We start from the raw sequence: 18,357 nt of genomic DNA, 5'->3' as shown, positions 1-18,357 counted from the left end.
GACCCGAATCATTTCGGACAGGACTTCTTGCTATACGGGCCTTGATCGCTTTGATCACTGCTGGTGTTCTTGCGGAGCGTGACCGGCCAGTTCTTTTTTTGTCCTCAACACTAGAGACTTCATTGTACCAATAGTACGGTACACAAACCTAAGCGTTATATTAAATTTTTAGAGCAACTTGAAAATGGTACTTGGCGAGTGCCCACAGCGGTGCAACGCTAAAACAGCTATTCGGTTTTCTTTTAATGTCCACTCCATCGTGAGCAATCGCAGCAAATGACTGTTTGTTTTAAAATAATTTTCAAACATTCAAAAATGGAATCCAAAAACATTTTCTTAAAATTATGTTCTAAACTTAAAAATAAGGTGCCAAGTGACAGAATTTTAGGACCGACTAAGTATAGGGTAAGTCGCACAATATTTCACGTAATACCTAAATACTAACTAAATTAGACTTTAGTAATCAAATGTAGTTAATAATGATTCTATTTTTTCGTCGGTGACTGCAATTTAAATTCACCTGACACTCTTCGTCCGTCAACCACTTTCGTAACCCATCCATCGATCACAAGTATCACAACTATGTCTAGCTGAATATATTCTATAACAAATTAACAGTTATGCCTTATGGAGTATGCCTTGGTTTAAAGAATTAATATGTAAATACCAAAGTATGATTAATTTAAGTACAATGCCAAATTATGCCATTGTAAAATAAAATATTTAAGTATATCAAACTTGAATATATGCTAGCCAAATTGGAATCTTGAAACATAGTACCTACTATTTCTACTGTCTAATTAATGTTTCTAGTATACTTCACTATTATTTCGTTTTCAATACTTCTAACCACACACAGTCGCACACTGCACAGTACACACTTCTCTTTATCATTCATTCACATAATTTAAACTCATCATTCAAATACCACACAAATAATTATAATAATAAGAACACATTTACATACGCAATTTGATTACACACAGAAAGTTAAAGCACTTCACTTCTGGGTTCAAGCAACTATAAAAAGCAGCCGACAGGCTATGTCGGTCAATTTAAAACGTACATCGCGTTTTGCTGTAGTCAATAACCTCAAACAACACGCTATTGTACTTTTAACTACGGAAGAAATACATATAGATCTATCTATGCACGAAATGATAAGATCGCATGATGTGAAATGTAACTAACTTAGTTAATTCAACACAAACCACGACATTCCGGTTTTCTATGTTCATATTTTAAAACAATATGTTAAGCTATCGTACCTTAATCAGACGCGACACTAACAGACTGACCTTGATTTTATCGCGTATTTTATTGTAGTAAAATCAACCAATCGCGTAATCGACACACGTGTTCCGACTCTCAAACAGCTGAGAACCACGAGGTTTTGGCAACAACATAATTAAAAAAAAACTCACTTTTTCAACTATCAACGAAATGACCGCCATCTCGCTTAGATGTTTAGAGTTATAATTGCGGAACAAAAACTGTTTAGCGGCGTTAGCAGTGTTGCAAGAGTTTGTTATTAAAATTCCGAACGCGAGTTTAATGAGCCACTTCAGGACTCTGCTCCTCGGCACCTGAGGTAAGTGTGGACTTACGCCTGGATGGAAACATCGGCGTTCAGAAATAAACCAGGTGTTGTGACTCAAGAGCACCACGCTGGAAGATTTCACTAACGAATTTGGCAAGCAATGCCGGTAAATTTAAAAGAAAAACTCATTGTATTTATTTTTTAACAAGCAGAAACGTCTGCTAACGATTCTAAACATTTTTATATTAAAGGAAAAAATGGAAAAATTTACGCTTCCGGCGGGACTTGAACCCGCATCTTTTGCAATCCGTGCAAGGCTCTTAACCAATTGAGCTACGGAAGCCACGCCGGACATCGCAAATCTTTCCATGCCTTTCCTTATGTACACACGTCTTGGGGTGACGTCTAGCGCCATCTACCGACAGACTATTACATCTTGTAACGGCACTGGAGTCTCAAGTTATATTGAGAATTCACCAGTAACAATGTGCTAACCCATACTAAATTTATTTTTTAACAAGCAGAAACGTCTGCTAACGATTCTAAACATTTTTATATTAAAGGAAAAAATGGAAAAATTTACGCTTCCGGCGGGACTTGAACCCGCATCTTTTGCAATCCGTGCAAGGCTCTTAACCAATTGAGCTACGGAAGCCACGCCGGACATCGCAAATCTTTCCATGCCTTTCCTTATGTACACACGTCTTGGGGTGACGTCTAGCGCCATCTACCGACAGACTATTACATCTTGTAACGGCACTGGAGTCTCAAGTTATATTGAGAATTCACCAGTAACAATGTGCTAACCCATACTAAATTTATTTTTTAACAAGCAGAAACGTCTGCTAACGATTCTAAACATTTTTATATTAAAGGAAAAAATGGAAAATTTACGCTTCCGGCGGGACTTGAACCCGCATCTTTTGCAATCCGTGCAATGCTCTTAACCAATTGAGCTACGGAAGCCACGCCGGACATCGCAAATCTTTCCATGCCTTTCCTTATGTACACACGTCTTGGGGTGACGTCTAGCGCCATCTACCGACAGACTATTACATCTTGTAACGGCACTGGAGTCTCAAGTTATATTGAGAATTCACCAGTAACAATGTGCTAACCCATACTAAATTTATTTTTTAACAAGCAGAAACGTCTGCTAACGATTCTAAACATTTTTATATTAAAGGAAAAAATGGAAAAATTTACGCTTCCGGCGGGACTTGAACCCGCATCTTTTGCAATCCGTGCAAGGCTCTTAACCAATTGAGCTACGGAAGCCACGCCGGACATCGCAAATCTTTCCATGCCTTTCCTTATGTACACACGTCTTGGGGTGACGTCTAGCGCCATCTACCGACAGACTATTACATCTTGTAACGGCACTGGAGTCTCAAGTTATATTGAGAATTCACCAGTAACAATGTGCTAACCCATACTAAATTTATTTTTTAACAAGCAGAAACGTCTGCTAACGATTCTAAACATTTTTATATTAAAGGAAAAAATGGAAAAATTTACGCTTCCGGCGGGACTTGAACCCGCATCTTTTGCAATCCGTGCAAGGCTCTTAACCAATTGAGCTACGGAAGCCACGCCGGACATCGCAAATCTTTCCATGCCTTTCCTTATGTACACACGTCTTGGGGTGACGTCTAGCGCCATCTACCGACAGACTATTACATCTTGTAACGGCACTGGAGTCTCAAGTTATATTGAGAATTCACCAGTAACAATGTGCTAACCCATACTAAATTTATTTTTTAACAAGCAGAAACGTCTGCTAACGATTCTAAACATTTTTATATTAAAGGAAAAAATGGAAAAATTTACGCTTCCGGCGGGACTTGAACCCGCATCTTTTGCAATCCGTGCAAGGCTCTTAACCAATTGAGCTACGGAAGCCACGCCGGACATCGCAAATCTTTCCATGCCTTTCCTTATGTACACACGTCTTGGGGTGACGTCTAGCGCCATCTACCGACAGACTATTACATCTTGTAACGGCACTGGAGTCTCAAGTTATATTGAGAATTCACCAGTAACAATGTGCTAACCCATACTAAATTTATTTTTTAACAAGCAGAAACGTCTGCTAACGATTCTAAACATTTTTATATTAAAGGAAAAAATGGAAAAATTTACGCTTCCGGCGGGACTTGAACCCGCATCTTTTGCAATCCGTGCAAGGCTCTTAACCAATTGAGCTACGGAAGCCACGCCGGACATCGCAAATCTTTCCATGCCTTTCCTTATGTACACACGTCTTGGGGTGACGTCTAGCGCCATCTACCGACAGACTATTACATCTTGTAACGGCACTGGAGTCTCAAGTTATATTGAGAATTCACCGCCGGAAGCGTAAATTTTTCCATTTTTTCCTTTAATATAAAAATGTTTAGAATCGTTAGCAGACGTTTCTGCTTGTTAAAAAATAAATTTAGTATGGGTTAGCACATTGTTACTGGTGAATTCTCAATATAACTTGAGACTCCAGTGCCGTTACAAGATGTAATAGTCTGTCGGTAGATGGCGCTAGACGTCACCCCAAGACGTGTGTACATAAGGAAAGGCATGGAAAGATTTGCGATGTCCGGCGTGGCTTCCGTAGCTCAATTGGTTAAGAGCCTTGCACGGATTGCAAAAGATGCGGGTTCAAGTCCCGCCGGAAGCGTAAATTTTTCCATTTTTCCTTTAATATAAAAATGTTTAGAATCGTTAGCAGACGTTTCTGCTTGTTAAAAAATAAATTTAGTATGGGTTAGCACATTGTTACTGGTGAATTCTCAATATAACTTGAGACTCCAGTGCCGTTACAAGATGTAATAGTCTGTCGGTAGATGGCGCTAGACGTCACCCCAAGACGTGTGTACATAAGGAAAGGCATGGAAAGATTTGCGATGTCCGGCGTGGCTTCCGTAGCTCAATTGGTTAAGAGCCTTGCACGGATTGCAAAAGATGCGGGTTCAAGTCCCGCCGGAAGCGTAAATTTTTCCATTTTTTCCTTTAATATAAAAATGTTTAGAATCGTTAGCAGACGTTTCTGCTTGTTAAAAAATAAATTTAGTATGGGTTAGCACATTGTTACTGGTGAATTCTCAATATAACTTGAGACTCCAGTGCCGTTACAAGATGTAATAGTCTGTCGGTAGATGGCGCTAGACGTCACCCCAAGACGTGTGTACATAAGGAAAGGCATGGAAAGATTTGCGATGTCCGGCGTGGCTTCCGTAGCTCAATTGGTTAAGAGCCTTGCACGGATTGCAAAAGATGCGGGTTCAAGTCCCGCCGGAAGCGTAAATTTTTCCATTTTTTCCTTTAATATAAAAATGTTTAGAATCGTTAGCAGACGTTTCTGCTTGTTAAAAAATAAATTTAGTATGGGTTAGCACATTGTTACTGGTGAATTCTCAATATAACTTGAGACTCCAGTGCCGTTACAAGATGTAATAGTCTGTCGGTAGATGGCGCTAGACGTCACCCCAAGACGTGTGTACATAAGGAAAGGCATGGAAAGATTTGCGATGTCCGGCGTGGCTTCCGTAGCTCAATTGGTTAAGAGCCTTGCACGGATTGCAAAAGATGCGGGTTCAAGTCCCGCCGGAAGCGTAAATTTTTCCATTTTTTCCTTTAATATAAAAATGTTTAGAATCGTTAGCAGACGTTTCTGCTTGTTAAAAAATAAATTTAGTATGGGTTAGCACATTGTTACTGGTGAATTCTCAATATAACTTGAGACTCCAGTGCCGTTACAAGATGTAATAGTCTGTCGGTAGATGGCGCTAGACGTCACCCCAAGACGTGTGTACATAAGGAAAGGCATGGAAAGATTTGCGATGTCCGGCGTGGCTTCCGTAGCTCAATTGGTTAAGAGCCTTGCACGGATTGCAAAAGATGCGGGTTCAAGTCCCGCCGGAAGCGTAAATTTTTCCATTTTTTCCTTTAATATAAAAATGTTTAGAATCGTTAGCAGACGTTTCTGCTTGTTAAAAAATAAATTTAGTATGGGTTAGCACATTGTTACTGGTGAATTCTCAATATAACTTGAGACTCCAGTGCCGTTACAAGATGTAATAGTCTGTCGGTAGATGGCGCTAGACGTCACCCCAAGACGTGTGTACATAAGGAAAGGCATGGAAAGATTTGCGATGTCCGGCGTGGCTTCCGTAGCTCAATTGGTTAAGAGCCTTGCACGGATTGCAAAAGATGCGGGTTCAAGTCCCGCCGGAAGCGTAAAAATTTTTCCATTTTTTCCTTTAATATAAAAATGTTTAGAATCGTTAGCAGACGTTTCTGCTTGTTAAAAAATAAATTTAGTATGGGTTAGCACATTGTTACTGGTGAATTCTCAATATAACTTGAGACTCCAGTGCCGTTACAAGATGTAATAGTCTGTCGGTAGATGGCGCTAGACGTCACCCCAAGACGTGTGTACATAAGGAAAGGCATGGAAAGATTTGCGATGTCCGGCGTGGCTTCCGTAGCTCAATTGGTTAAGAGCCTTGCACGGATTGCAAAAGATGCGGGTTCAAGTCCCGCCGGAAGCGTAAATTTTTCCATTTTTTCCTTTAATATAAAAACTCATTGTATTACACCTTGCACACACTGGATGCCGCTTCAAATATAACAGCACAAACATGTCAAGGTTGGTGAACGGGTCAACATTCCGAACAAGAGTGTCATCAAAAACCCACACTTTTCGCCACTTTTTCGATATTTATAGTTTAATAGAGCGTGGGTAAAATAATGAGGATTTTTTTTTATTGAACGGGACGTCAACTTGGGTAGTTTATGGGCCGGTGACTGAGGCAGTTATCACCGCACTGGTAACGGTGATAATGCATCGTATTGACATTTTGCTTATTTGGCACAGCGCCCAAAGGAATTCATGCCACAATAATCTAAGGGGGACCGAATTAACTAAGACAATGGGAGGGGGTTAAGCAACACTACACCAACTAAATTAGGACTATGAATCACGGCTAGTTTATAATAGGGAGTAGTTTCAGGTAAACAGCATGGGTTGGTATGGGTGGGTGTTCCGAAGAATCGAACAAATGTTAACTTGGCAAGTGTTGCTAGTAATGAGGTCAGAAGGCCGTTGACCAAGATTGTGGGTTATGTATTTATAAAGGCATATTTTTAAAGCAGGTCGCACGCTTTGCGGGTTAGTATACTAGGCAATAATTAGCCATTGAACTGAAAATTGTACGTGTCATTGCTCATGCATTATCTTTAGCTGTTTATTTACGTCATTGTGAGTAGCGTTATGGAAAGAGTATTATTATTATTTGGAGCCTGTCGTGTCCCACTGCTGGGCAAAGGCCTCCCCCCAAGAGTATACTTACATATAATTTAGAAACGCAGCTAATGAAGTAGGCACCTCATTACATTTGTACATTGAATTTACGTTATACGTAAAATACAAAATATTGTATTTGTATGGCTCGAAAATTTATTTTACAGCAGCAAGTAGGTACATATGTTCATATTATTTTAAATATGCTTCCACAGTTTCAACATAATAAATACAGTATAGGCTGAATTCAACCGCTAAAGCCATACCAAACTATGTTGGCAGCTACTTTGATAGTACTTTCAATCGTTAAAAGAAAACGCCTTAACTTTATAGACGTTTGACGTTTAAAATAAGCAGGGTTCCAGTTTAAAATAAGCAGGGATATATATCGGATATACATATATCCAGCGGGGTTCGACGATATATATCAATGGATATGAATATCCGATATTTATCATTTGTTTATAAAATATTGCAATACAAAAATGGTTTTAAATAATTTTTAAGAAAAAAAAACCGTCGCCTTTCGGGTTCTGGTGAAAGCTACTTGCGAATGTTGGATTATGTAGAAATGTGTAAGTATTTTTTAAAACTGCTTTTAATGCTTTAATTATTAGATGGAAACACAAATGAATATACGTATAACGTTAAGGTTTGAGGAGTTTCCTCAATTCCTCATGAATCCGATTATATTATAAGAAATCGAAGCTTGACAAACTTTGACTTCAAAACATATGCTTAACAAACATAACTAAATAAATGTCACTGTTCTGAACTTAAATGCATGCTTTTCTTACAAAAATACCAAAGTCACTATGAGTGTGCCGTTCAGGTTTGAGGAGTTTGGTTCTGGCCATCATCAGCAGTTCCACTGCACCAAATGTCACTGTTCTGGACGAAAGTGCATGCTGTTCTTATAAAAATACCAAAGTCACTATAAGTATGCCGTTCAGATTTGAGGAGTTCGGTTCTGACCATCATCAGAAATTCCACTGCACCAAATGTCACTGTTCTGGATGAAAGTGCATGCTGTTCTTATAAAAATGGCAAAGTCACTATAAGCGTGCCGTTCAGATTTGAGGAGTTTGGTTCTGGCCATCATCAGCAGTTCCACTGCACCAAATGTCACTGTTCTGAACGAAAGTGCATGATGTTCTTATAAAAATACCAAAGTCACTATAAGCGTGCCGTTCAGATTTGAGGAGTTCGGTTCTGACCATCATCAGAAATTCCACTGCACCAAATGTCACTGTTCTGGACGAAAGTGCATGCTGTTCTTATAAAAATGGCAAAGTCACTATAAGCGTGCCGTTCAGATTTGAGGAGTTTGGTTCTGGCCATCATCAGCAGTTCCACTGCACCAAATGTCACTGTTCTGGACGAAAGTGCATGCTGTTCTTATAAAAATACCAAAGTCACTATAAGCGTGCCGTTCAGATTTGAGGAGTTCGGTTCTGACCATCATCAGAAATTCTACTGCACCAAATGTCACTGTTCTGTACGAAAGTGCATGCTGTTCGTATAAAAATACCCAAGTCACTATAAGCGTGCCGTTCAGATTTGAAGAGTTCCGTTCTGGCCATCATCAGCAGTTCCACTGCACCAAATGTCACTGTTCCGTACCTAAATGCATGCTGTTCCTTTATTAACACAAAAATCACCATATGTATGCCTTTCAGATTTGAGGAGTTCCCTCGATTTCTCCAGGATCCCATCATCAGAACTGGGTTCTGAGAAAAATGGGACCAATCTGTATGTATATACATTCAATCAAAAAAAAATTTTCAAAATCGGTCCAGGAACGACGGAGATATCGAGGAACAAACATAAAAAATAAAAAAATAAAAAAACATACAGACGACTTGATAACCGTCCTTCTTGAGATATGAGGCGACGGTTAAAAATGTAACATTGTTAAAAATAAAGTTTTTTGTGTTTGTTACTGTTTTTCTACTAAATGTTGTTTTTTAGTAGAATTTTCCTTATCTAAAGTTGTATTCATAAATAATGCAACAAAATAATAATATGCCTTCCATACAAAATGGATATATATATATCAAAGTTGATATATATCATAAATATCCGATATTTTGATATTTATTATAAATATCGGATATTTTCGAACCCTGAAAATAAGTAAAATAACACTTGCACATTCTATGCTATTTCCTTACTTATCTTGGTCCGGCTCTATTTGCTATAGCAAAATAAGATTTATACTGAAGATTACATTATTATACCCGATTACGATAATTAATACCATTCAATGATAAAAGAAATGTAGATTGCAGATAACCAAACACATTCACAGCCCCAGCGGAAATTGAAGTGACAGTCATGGTTCGTTGTCAATACACGCAATGCGGTATTGCGCTTTACGCCACTTTGCAATATTCTGCTACCTATCCTTATCTTGCAGCAAGTTGTTGACCCGACTAAATATTGTTCCAGAAATGTTAAACAACGCGTATTGAAATATCACTGTTTATCAACAAAGAAAAACACACAATACACTTACTTTGCGACAGTTTGAAACTGAAAGTTTTTTGAAGATCTTTTTGATCGAGCACATCGTTGATAGCCACGACCACTTAAATCTAAACTTCAGTCAAGTGGTTCTAGGCTGCTGAACTATTAATCTAATAATAAACCGAGACTATCCACTTTATGTCGGTGAAGTGTGGTCACCGGCGATTAGGGCATGGTCACCTCTTGCACAAGTCAATCGGACACGTCACGCGCTATAAAAACATTAGAACGTCGTCACCGAAAATAAACGCAAATTCCTAAACTTCCGCGATTTATGTAAACAATTTACTTCATGAAATTTAGCACCAATAAATCTCTGTAAGGACTGGCTTCGATAAACGTTGAATAGAAGACTGCCGGGCAGATTATGAACGATGATACGTGTTTTTATATGATAATATGAGACAGTTAACGCGTGCTAAGCTGATAACGTTAAATTAACTATGCCATACCGTGTTTGTTTAAGGACGTTTTAATTATGCCATGGGGCGCGGTAATGTCACGGACAGATCACACCCTGGTGTAGAGGTAATCTGATATACAGACTAACACTTCATTTTTACAATTTAATTACATTGATAATTGGCATTACTTCTGTCCCTTTCTAGTTTATTGGCACATTCTTTGAGTATACGATACGTCAGGGCTATTATTTATTCGGAGGGTCCTCACCAACCGACTTGGCTCGGTTGCCGCGTGAGTCAGTGTATTGGTTAGATCGGACCCGTCTAATCGACGAGTGAAGATCTATTGCTAGATCTGATAACAACCTAATTGAGATACCTCTACGCATTCATGGGAAAAAAAAACAGTATGCATGAAGCCAAAAATCGATTAATATGTAGGTAGATAGAATAGAAACCAAAGAACTTTCCATTCAAAAGTTGACGTAAAAAACTACATGCTAACATTGCAATGCAACCAAAGAAGCCTTATTTGTGCTGACTTTGCGTCGGATTATATGTCAAGCCCGATTATACATTATTGGTTTTATAATTTTATACAGCACTCTTAACCGCCGTTTCAGGTAGCGAATTTACAGGCATGGGTAAACATTGAAGTATCATATAACCCCTGTGTACACACAACACGTTATCTTTATAAGATAGACTCGCTAAAACAACACGATAACAGTGTATCAAAACATTTGGCACTTTGCGCCCCATTAATTTCTTCCTGAAAATAACAAAAAATGTTTAGGGCTAAAGATTAGAGTCCTCTCACACTAGCGAATTATAGGCTAGGCCTAGTTGAAGTTCTGTTGTGCACGGGGCGAACTCCACGAGCGCTAGTTGTCGCTCGTGTTTCACTAATGTAGCAGGGTAATTACACCTATTAGCAGACTTAGTAAATGCCACTTTACATTAGCGCGTCTTCTACCCCTCTCACGCCCTCATTTCATCTATCACAAATTAAAAGGCATACTCATCTCGTATCAATTTACAAAACGACAAGAATTATTTTCCCTGATTGCCCATTTGCCCATATTCAGCTTAGGGACCGGCCACACCTAAGAGACGCATGTCCTGAGGTGCGGAACGGACGTCCGCGCCACGCCGCCTGAATGTAATTCAAAAAACGTCTCCTCAGTACATTTTGTATAGGAAGGACGTAAGACGCGCCCCAGGTGGCGTGGCGGCGGCGTGGCGCGCGCCGCGCCGCCTGGGGGCGCGTCTTACGTCCTTCCTATACAAAATGTACTGAGGAGACGTTTTTTGAATTACATTCAGGCGGCGTGGCGGAGACGTCCGTTGCGCGCCCCGAGACACGCGACGCTTAAGTGGGAACGCTACCTTAATTTAACGTGGTTAATAAAATATCTCTCCTCAGAGGGAGAGAATACTTGATCCTTGGAAGGTGCGTCTCGAACATCTCCCGAGGAAGGGTTGCGTGGTACGAAAAGCTGTGCGATCCAAGCATCCTTTGCTGTCTACCTTTCGTAAGAATTTTAATTCGAAGTAAACAGAGACTTACCACATCATCTTGCACGTTGTTGAAGACAGTGTTCATCAGCACCTGCATGATCTCTTCCTTTAAGGCGTACCTTTACAAGCGCATCTTATGGGAAAGGTTCTTGGTATAAGAAGCACTGAGTGAGCGTCCGAAACACCCCTCGTTATCCACCTTTCGTAAGTTTCGGTTTCAATGAACCACATCACATTATTTATACATTATTTATGTATTTGTATATATTGGTATAATAGCCTGAGCCTGGAGCCTGTGTGATGACAGGTTAAGAATTTCACCACCCCCTTTCTTCCCGTGGGTGTCGTAGAAGGCGACTATGGGATACGGGTTAAATTGTGGCGTAGGCGAAAGGCTGGCAACCTGTCACTGCAATGTCACAGTTTCGTTTTCTTTCAACCCCTTATTTGCCAAGAGTGGCACTGAAGCTTTAGTAGTTTCATGTGTTCTGCCTACCCCTTTATGGGATACAGGCGTGATTGTATGTATGTATGGTATAATAGGCTGCATGTTCTAATTATTACTGGGGTAATAATTGAACTATATATATATTTTTTCTTTTCTGTACAGTGTTCGTTTGTCTATCATGTTTTTATTACTTTTTTCCTCTCAATTCGCTCAAAGGTTGACTGGAAGAGATCCCTTAAAGGGATAAGTTCGCCTTTGTACACCATAACTATACTGTATTTCTATGTCCTAACTTGTCTTATGTACAATAAAGTGTTTACATACATACATACACATCATCATGCACAACTTCGCTATCTACCTTTCTTGAAAAGTTTAGTTTTAAATTAATTAAAAATAGAGACTCACCACATCATCGTCATGCTCATTGTTGATGGCAGTGGTTCTCAGCACGTGGAGTCGTGCATGGTCTCCTCTTTAGAAACCACGTCTTTACAGGCGCTTCTCCTTGGAACGGGCGGGCTTTTAGTGAGAGGGGTCGCACTGAGCGGTACGAGCTGCCTTCGCTATCTACCTTTCTAGAAGTTTATTTCTAAATTCTAATTACAGACTCACCATATCATCATCGTGCTCGGTGTTGATGGCAGTGGTCCTCAGCACGTGCATGGTCTCCTCTTTAGAAACCACGTCTTTACAGGCGCATCTCTTTGAAACGGGCGGGCTTTTAGTGAGAGCGGTCGCACTGAGAGGTACGAGCTGCCTTCGCTATCTACCTTTCTAGAAGTTTATTTCTAAATTCTAAATTAATTACAGACTCACCACATCATCATCGTGCTCGTTGTTGATGGCAGTGGTCCTCAGCACGTGCATGGTCTCCTCTTTAGGAACCACGTCTTTACAGGCGCATCTCCTTGGAACGGGCGGGCTTTTAGTGCGAGCGGTCGCACTGAGCGGTACGAGCTGCCTTCGCTATCTACCTTTCTAGAAGTTTATTTCTAAATTCTAAATTAATTACAGTCTCACCACATCATCATCGTGCTCGTTGTTGATGGCAGTGGTCCTCAGCACATGCATGGTCTCCTCTTTAGGAACCACGTCTTTACAAGCGCATCTCCTTGGAACGGGCGGGCTTTTAGTGCGAGGGGTCGCGCTGAGCGATGCTAGCGCCGTGCCGTACGAGTACCCACAGCCCGAGTTGTCCTTGAGACGTTTGGTGTTGTTCGAGACATAGGACAGACGGCTGGAACAAACATGGCGAATTAACAGCTAGACAACGTATTGAGGAGGTATATGGAGATTATTAGATAATGTATCGTATCTTTATTGAAGACTGATTAGAATATTGTATGGAGGTTCAGTGGAGGTTTGAAATATCTATTAGAAAATTAATTTCAGTTTCAAAACAAAAACTTATTTCGGTCAGATCTGTAAACAAAAGGACTCCTGCTCGTATCACCTGACAATGCACATCCAGCACATGTAAAGAAATGATTTTATAATTAATAATTTAGTAGTAGTAGTAGTAAACTCTTTATTGTATAATTAATAACAAAAAACACAGTAATTACAGTAAAGAACAGTACAAAGGCGAACTTATCCCTTTGAGGGATTTCTTCCAGTTAACCTTTGAGTGAATGAGAGGATAAAAAGAGATGAGGGTGACAAATGCAGCAATTTGTACAACAAGGTACCAGAAAGACAAATCCATACTAATATTATAAATGCGAAAGTAACTCTGTCTGTCTGTCTGTCTGTCTGTTACGCTTTCCCGCTTAAACCACGCAGCCGATTTTGATGAAATTTGGAACAGACAATCTTTAGACCCTGAGACAGAACATAGGCTACTTTTTATTTCGAAAAAAAGGGATGAAGGGGTTTATTTGTCTACCCCGAACATTTATATAAATTAATATCGGGTAGTTTTGTGTTGTTTACATCTCCGGTGACATTTTGCTGGGACGTCAGTCTTCCGCGACCACGGCCAGTGCAACCTGGCCGAAACGTTGGGAAAAAAGGTAAAAATAATGTTAATTAATCGCGTTCGACCTGTATGTGACTTTAAATATGTGTACAAAGCGCGAGAACTTAAAGTGTTATATCATTAAACGTCTTGATAAGGGATAAGGATAGGGATAGGGATAGCGATAGGGATAGCGATAGGGATAGCGATAGGGATAGCGATAGGGATAGCGATAGGGATAGCGATAGGGATAGCGATAACGATAGCGATAGCGATAGCGATAGCGATAGCTATAGCGATAGCGATAGCTATAGCGATAGCGATAGCGTTAGCGATAGCGTTAGCGATAGCGATAGCGCTATCGATAGCGATAGCGATAGCGATAGGAATACGGATACGGATACGGATACGGATACGGATACGGATACGGATACGGATACGGATACGGATACGGATACGGATAATATGGGTATCGTTAGAGGGATACGGATAATCGGTCGGCGGTCTCTTACAATCAATGTGCTCTAAGACGATCGTTGTTTGCTTGCTTGAAGATTACGTTTGCGATAAGTATAAGCAAAATGTAAAAAATTGTAAGGGATAATAGAAAAAAGTACTTTTTACCCACCGATCATACGAGTAGTGTCGAAATACGGGCTATGTGGGATGTTTATAAAGGTTTCCCCAGCGTATATAGAATTACCTACGCTGTGGTCGATGTGTAATATTTCTACAATCATTGCAAGCAAAAGTATTATGTGCAATCGAAATAATCGCAGATAAATATACCTACAGAGAAACCTACGGATCCAAATGAAAATCTTAATGAATACTTTTATTACGCGGGCGAAGCCGCGGGTAAAAGCTAGTAATTAAATAAATACACACATAATTTATGGGAATGAACAAATATTACATTAAAAAAAAGGAATGGAGATATTACACTAAAAATGGGAAAAGAACAATTGAGAATTTAATACACTGCTCACTTTGCAAAACTCTAAGGCACTATCAATAAATTTATAGTTTAGTTTTTGAAATGGAAAAGTCTGTAAACACAATCACTGTAATATAGTACATAAATATGAAAGTATTTATCTTCAATAGGTTATTATAGTAGATTTTTTTTATCTAATCTTGTCTAATATTTGATAGAATAATATTAAAACTAAATGTGCCTATATTAACAATACCTGGCTTTCAAATTATATTTATTAATGTAAGGTCCCATATTGGTACTTTGTCATAGTGCAACTCTTCAACAATGCAGTCTCTCATATCAGAAATTCTTGCAACTTGGTCAATGTCTCTACCCAAATTTCGAAAGTCTACATGTCTTATTATTAAAAGTTATATACTGGCATAATACAATGTGAATAACAGTGAAATGATTACACTTTACTCTTGAAATACAAAATATTTCGAACATAATATATAGCAATGAACAGTTGTTCAGATTTGAAATAATTTTTAAGAAAAAAAAACCGCCTTCCTTTGGGGTTCTGGTGATAAATACTTTCAAATGTTGGATTATGTTATCAATTCGTCTGTATATTTTTTAATGTTTGTTATTCGATATCTCCGTCATTTCTGAACCAATTTTGAAATTTGGATGATTCTGAAGTTGAGAATGATTATCAGAACGGAACTCTAACCAGGGGCGGCTCACTCTTCTTCAGCAGTTCCACTGCACCAAATGTCACTGTTCTGGACGTAAGTGCATGCTGTTCTTATAAAAATACCAAAGTCACTATAAGTGTGCCGTTCAGATTTGAGGATTTCCGTTCTGACCATCATCAGCAGTTCCACTGCACCAAATGTCACTGTTCTGGACGTAAGTGCATGCTGTTCTTATAAAAATACCAAAGTCACTATAAGTGTGCCGTTCAGATTTGAGGAGTTCCATTCTGACCATCATCAGGAGTTCCACTGCACCAAATGTCACTGTTCCGTACGTAAATGCATGCTGTTCCTTTAAAAACATAAAAATCACCATATGTATGCCTTTCAGATTTGAGGAGTTCCCTCGATTTCTCCAGGATCCCACTACCAGAACTGGGTTCTGAGAAAAATGGGACCAATCTGTATGCATATACATTCAATCAAAAAATTTTTTTTCAAAATCGGTCCAGTAACGACGGAGATATCGAGGAACAAACATTAAAAAAAAAATACAGACGAATTGAGAACCCCTTCCCTTGAGATTTGGAAGGCGGTTAAAAAGTGTTGCAAAACACCAAGTCAAGTCACTATAGATGGCATTCCACACTATATCTAAATGGAACTTTCACATTTCAATTGCCTAGCAGTAAATGTAATTCACATTGCCTGGCATAGTTTTAGGATTATTATTCTGAAATGTTATGATATTAAAAAACAATGTCTGTATGTATATTTCCATTTGATGAACTATTGACCCAAAATATTGAAAGAAATTCCATTATTGTTATTTTGATTGTTATTACTGTTATTAATTTGTAATGTAATTGTTGGTTTTAGTTGAGGCCAACCTGATTATTGTATTTATGGCATAGTAGGTGGATACTAAGTAGGTTAATTCTGTTAACAATTTAATCTTTGTTTTGGTAACTTTAAATAAAAGGAACACAAAGAAAACTAATATATATTATATTACAATTAATCATCTTGTAAAACCTTCCATGGCATTTATAGTATGCCATTCATTAGAATTTTCACTTTCTAACAATTTCATAAAATTCAAATTTACATTCCCGCAGCAGGACATTACTAGAATTCTTTTTTATTATTAGGACAGTTTATAAAATGTTTATACCAACTAACATCACATAAATATTCAAATAGCTTTCTTACCTATCATAGCCAGGTATGGGTGCACCAAGATTAGTATAGTTTGTATACATATTGTCAGATTCACTAGCAGCTCTCTGTCGTCTGCGGCCTTCTACAGTACTTCTGGGCTCCTGATATGACCGTCCCTTTGGTTTCTTGAGTATACCAACTACAACAAATTATCAAGTATTTAAAAACTGGACACAGGTACATGAAAATAAAAATTAAACAATCCCTAATAATCAAAATCAGACTCTTGGCATTGTAATGTTTCTATAAGGAGTTCACACAGTATGCTAAAAAATGTGTTTTTTTTTTTATATTTGAAGATTATTTATATAGTTTTAAATGGAGATCAATATCACTACTGTACCTGGTGGCGGAGACTTTGGTAATGGATTATTGAGTATTGATTTTAAAGGTTGTTTTACAGTGTATTCTACCATGTCATGATCTAATTTCTCTATGAGTTCTTCTACTTTTGGCAGCCTAGGTTCTTCTAATTTAGGATTTGATAATGTTGTCACCATTAAAGGTCTGATAGGGCTTGTTCGATTGAACATTGCTCTACCTGGCTGGTAACTGGAACAAAAAACAATAACATTACTAAGCATAATAACATTGTCTAAAAACTGTATAAATAATGTCTAGAAATTTAATTATAGGTATGTTTTTTTTTAACAAACACAAATGAAGAAACATGTTTATTATGATTGAATCAAAACACGCTAGGTTATGTTGTGCGTCACTCACCCATGGTGTCTATTTTGTTCGTGAGCCATGAGGTAATCACCGTTGTGCGCTCTTGGTAGTGTGCACTCGTGGTTGTACCTATCAGGCGAGTTGTTCAACGTAAAGAAACTCTTGTTGGGCTGCGCCCGGTGCCGCTGAATGCCGTCTGCCGATCTCAGGGGCTCCCGCGACGCATCCTCGTAGGGCGAGCGATCCACGCCCTCGCTGCGACAGCGGCGGCGCAGAACGCGACCCGCCGATCGCCCCGACCCTCCTGACCACAACACAGATCCCAAAGGATCACACGAATCGAATCCCGCCTCGTAGTGTGGACTCACGCGTCTCCCATCCATAGCCGATGCGCCTATTCCTGACGCATCATCCAACGTCCACATCGAACGACCCCTACTATAGATTTCACAAAGGCACTGTTAATTTAATAATACGAGATTGCAAGACATGAACTTAGTTTCGGTGTTCAGGGCCCCAACTTGAGGCCTCCGAGTCCACCGACGACAGATGACAGACCGCCATTCAACGTTACCGAAACGTGCCAGCTATCCCGCCAAAATTGAAAGAAACCCGCGTTCTATTTACGAAATAATTAATATCCACTATCTTGAGAAATCAATCCACTTATTACACACTTCTTAAAACACGTTATAGCATCTTGCTAACGACAATAAAGAGCGATAGTAATGGCGATTGAGAGATTCACACATAGCACCCATTCATTAAAATCTATCTATTCACGTGTAAGTAAATTAGATTACGTTTTAAATTTTATTCAAGGGCAGCGTGAGGAATATTGATTTTCACTAATGGTAAATAATCTTTCGATTTATTGATCGGTGACTTCATTGCAAAACTGTATTTACTAATTTTAAAAAGAAATAAAGAAATTGTATATCAAACTTCTTCAATCTCCATTTAAGCCGAGTAACATAAAGAGCCGTTTGACTTGATGTGCTATTCTGCTTCAGCGCATTCCGATTATGCAAGCGCGAGTGGGATAAAAACTACTTCGGCTTTTTTTCACATTGACATTTAAATTATCACCTTTACCAGCCATCACGACCAATCATAAAACGAGCCTTGAATTCTCATTTCACTACC

General features: G+C 39.0%; 1 protein-coding gene across 9 annotated transcripts in view; it reads right to left on the bottom strand.

The window, feature by feature from the left end:
* LOC125239285 (tubulin monoglutamylase TTLL4-like) overlaps nt 1–18,139 on the bottom strand; it is a 40,034-nt gene extending 21,895 nt beyond the window's left edge. For 2 of the 9 annotated variants that reach the window (XM_048146856.1, XM_048146992.1), the window contains exons 1-4: nt 17,263–18,135; nt 16,883–17,091; nt 16,531–16,678; nt 12,762–12,978 (exon numbers count right to left, since the gene is read on the bottom strand). In XM_048146856.1, coding sequence (XP_048002813.1) covers nt 12,762–12,978; nt 16,531–16,678; nt 16,883–17,091; nt 17,263–17,636 — 948 coding nt within the window. In that variant the 5' untranslated portion in view covers nt 17,637–18,135. Of the gene's footprint in view, nt 1–1,298; nt 1,323–1,424; nt 1,700–9,354; nt 9,678–12,557; nt 12,686–12,761; nt 12,979–14,891; nt 15,084–16,530; nt 16,679–16,882; nt 17,092–17,262 lie in introns of those variants that run through there. The other 7 variants (XM_048147071.1, XM_048146925.1, XM_048147133.1 and 4 more) reach the window with 7 other exon arrangements.
* Nucleotides 18,140–18,357: the final 218 nt, after the last annotated feature.

Source organism: Leguminivora glycinivorella, chromosome 1 (assembly GCF_023078275.1).
Source record: "Leguminivora glycinivorella isolate SPB_JAAS2020 chromosome 1, LegGlyc_1.1, whole genome shotgun sequence".
NCBI classification, from domain to species: domain Eukaryota; kingdom Metazoa; phylum Arthropoda; class Insecta; order Lepidoptera; family Tortricidae; genus Leguminivora; species Leguminivora glycinivorella.
Note: the sequence above shows the minus strand (reverse complement) of the source record. Positions and strands in the feature narration are given on the sequence as shown.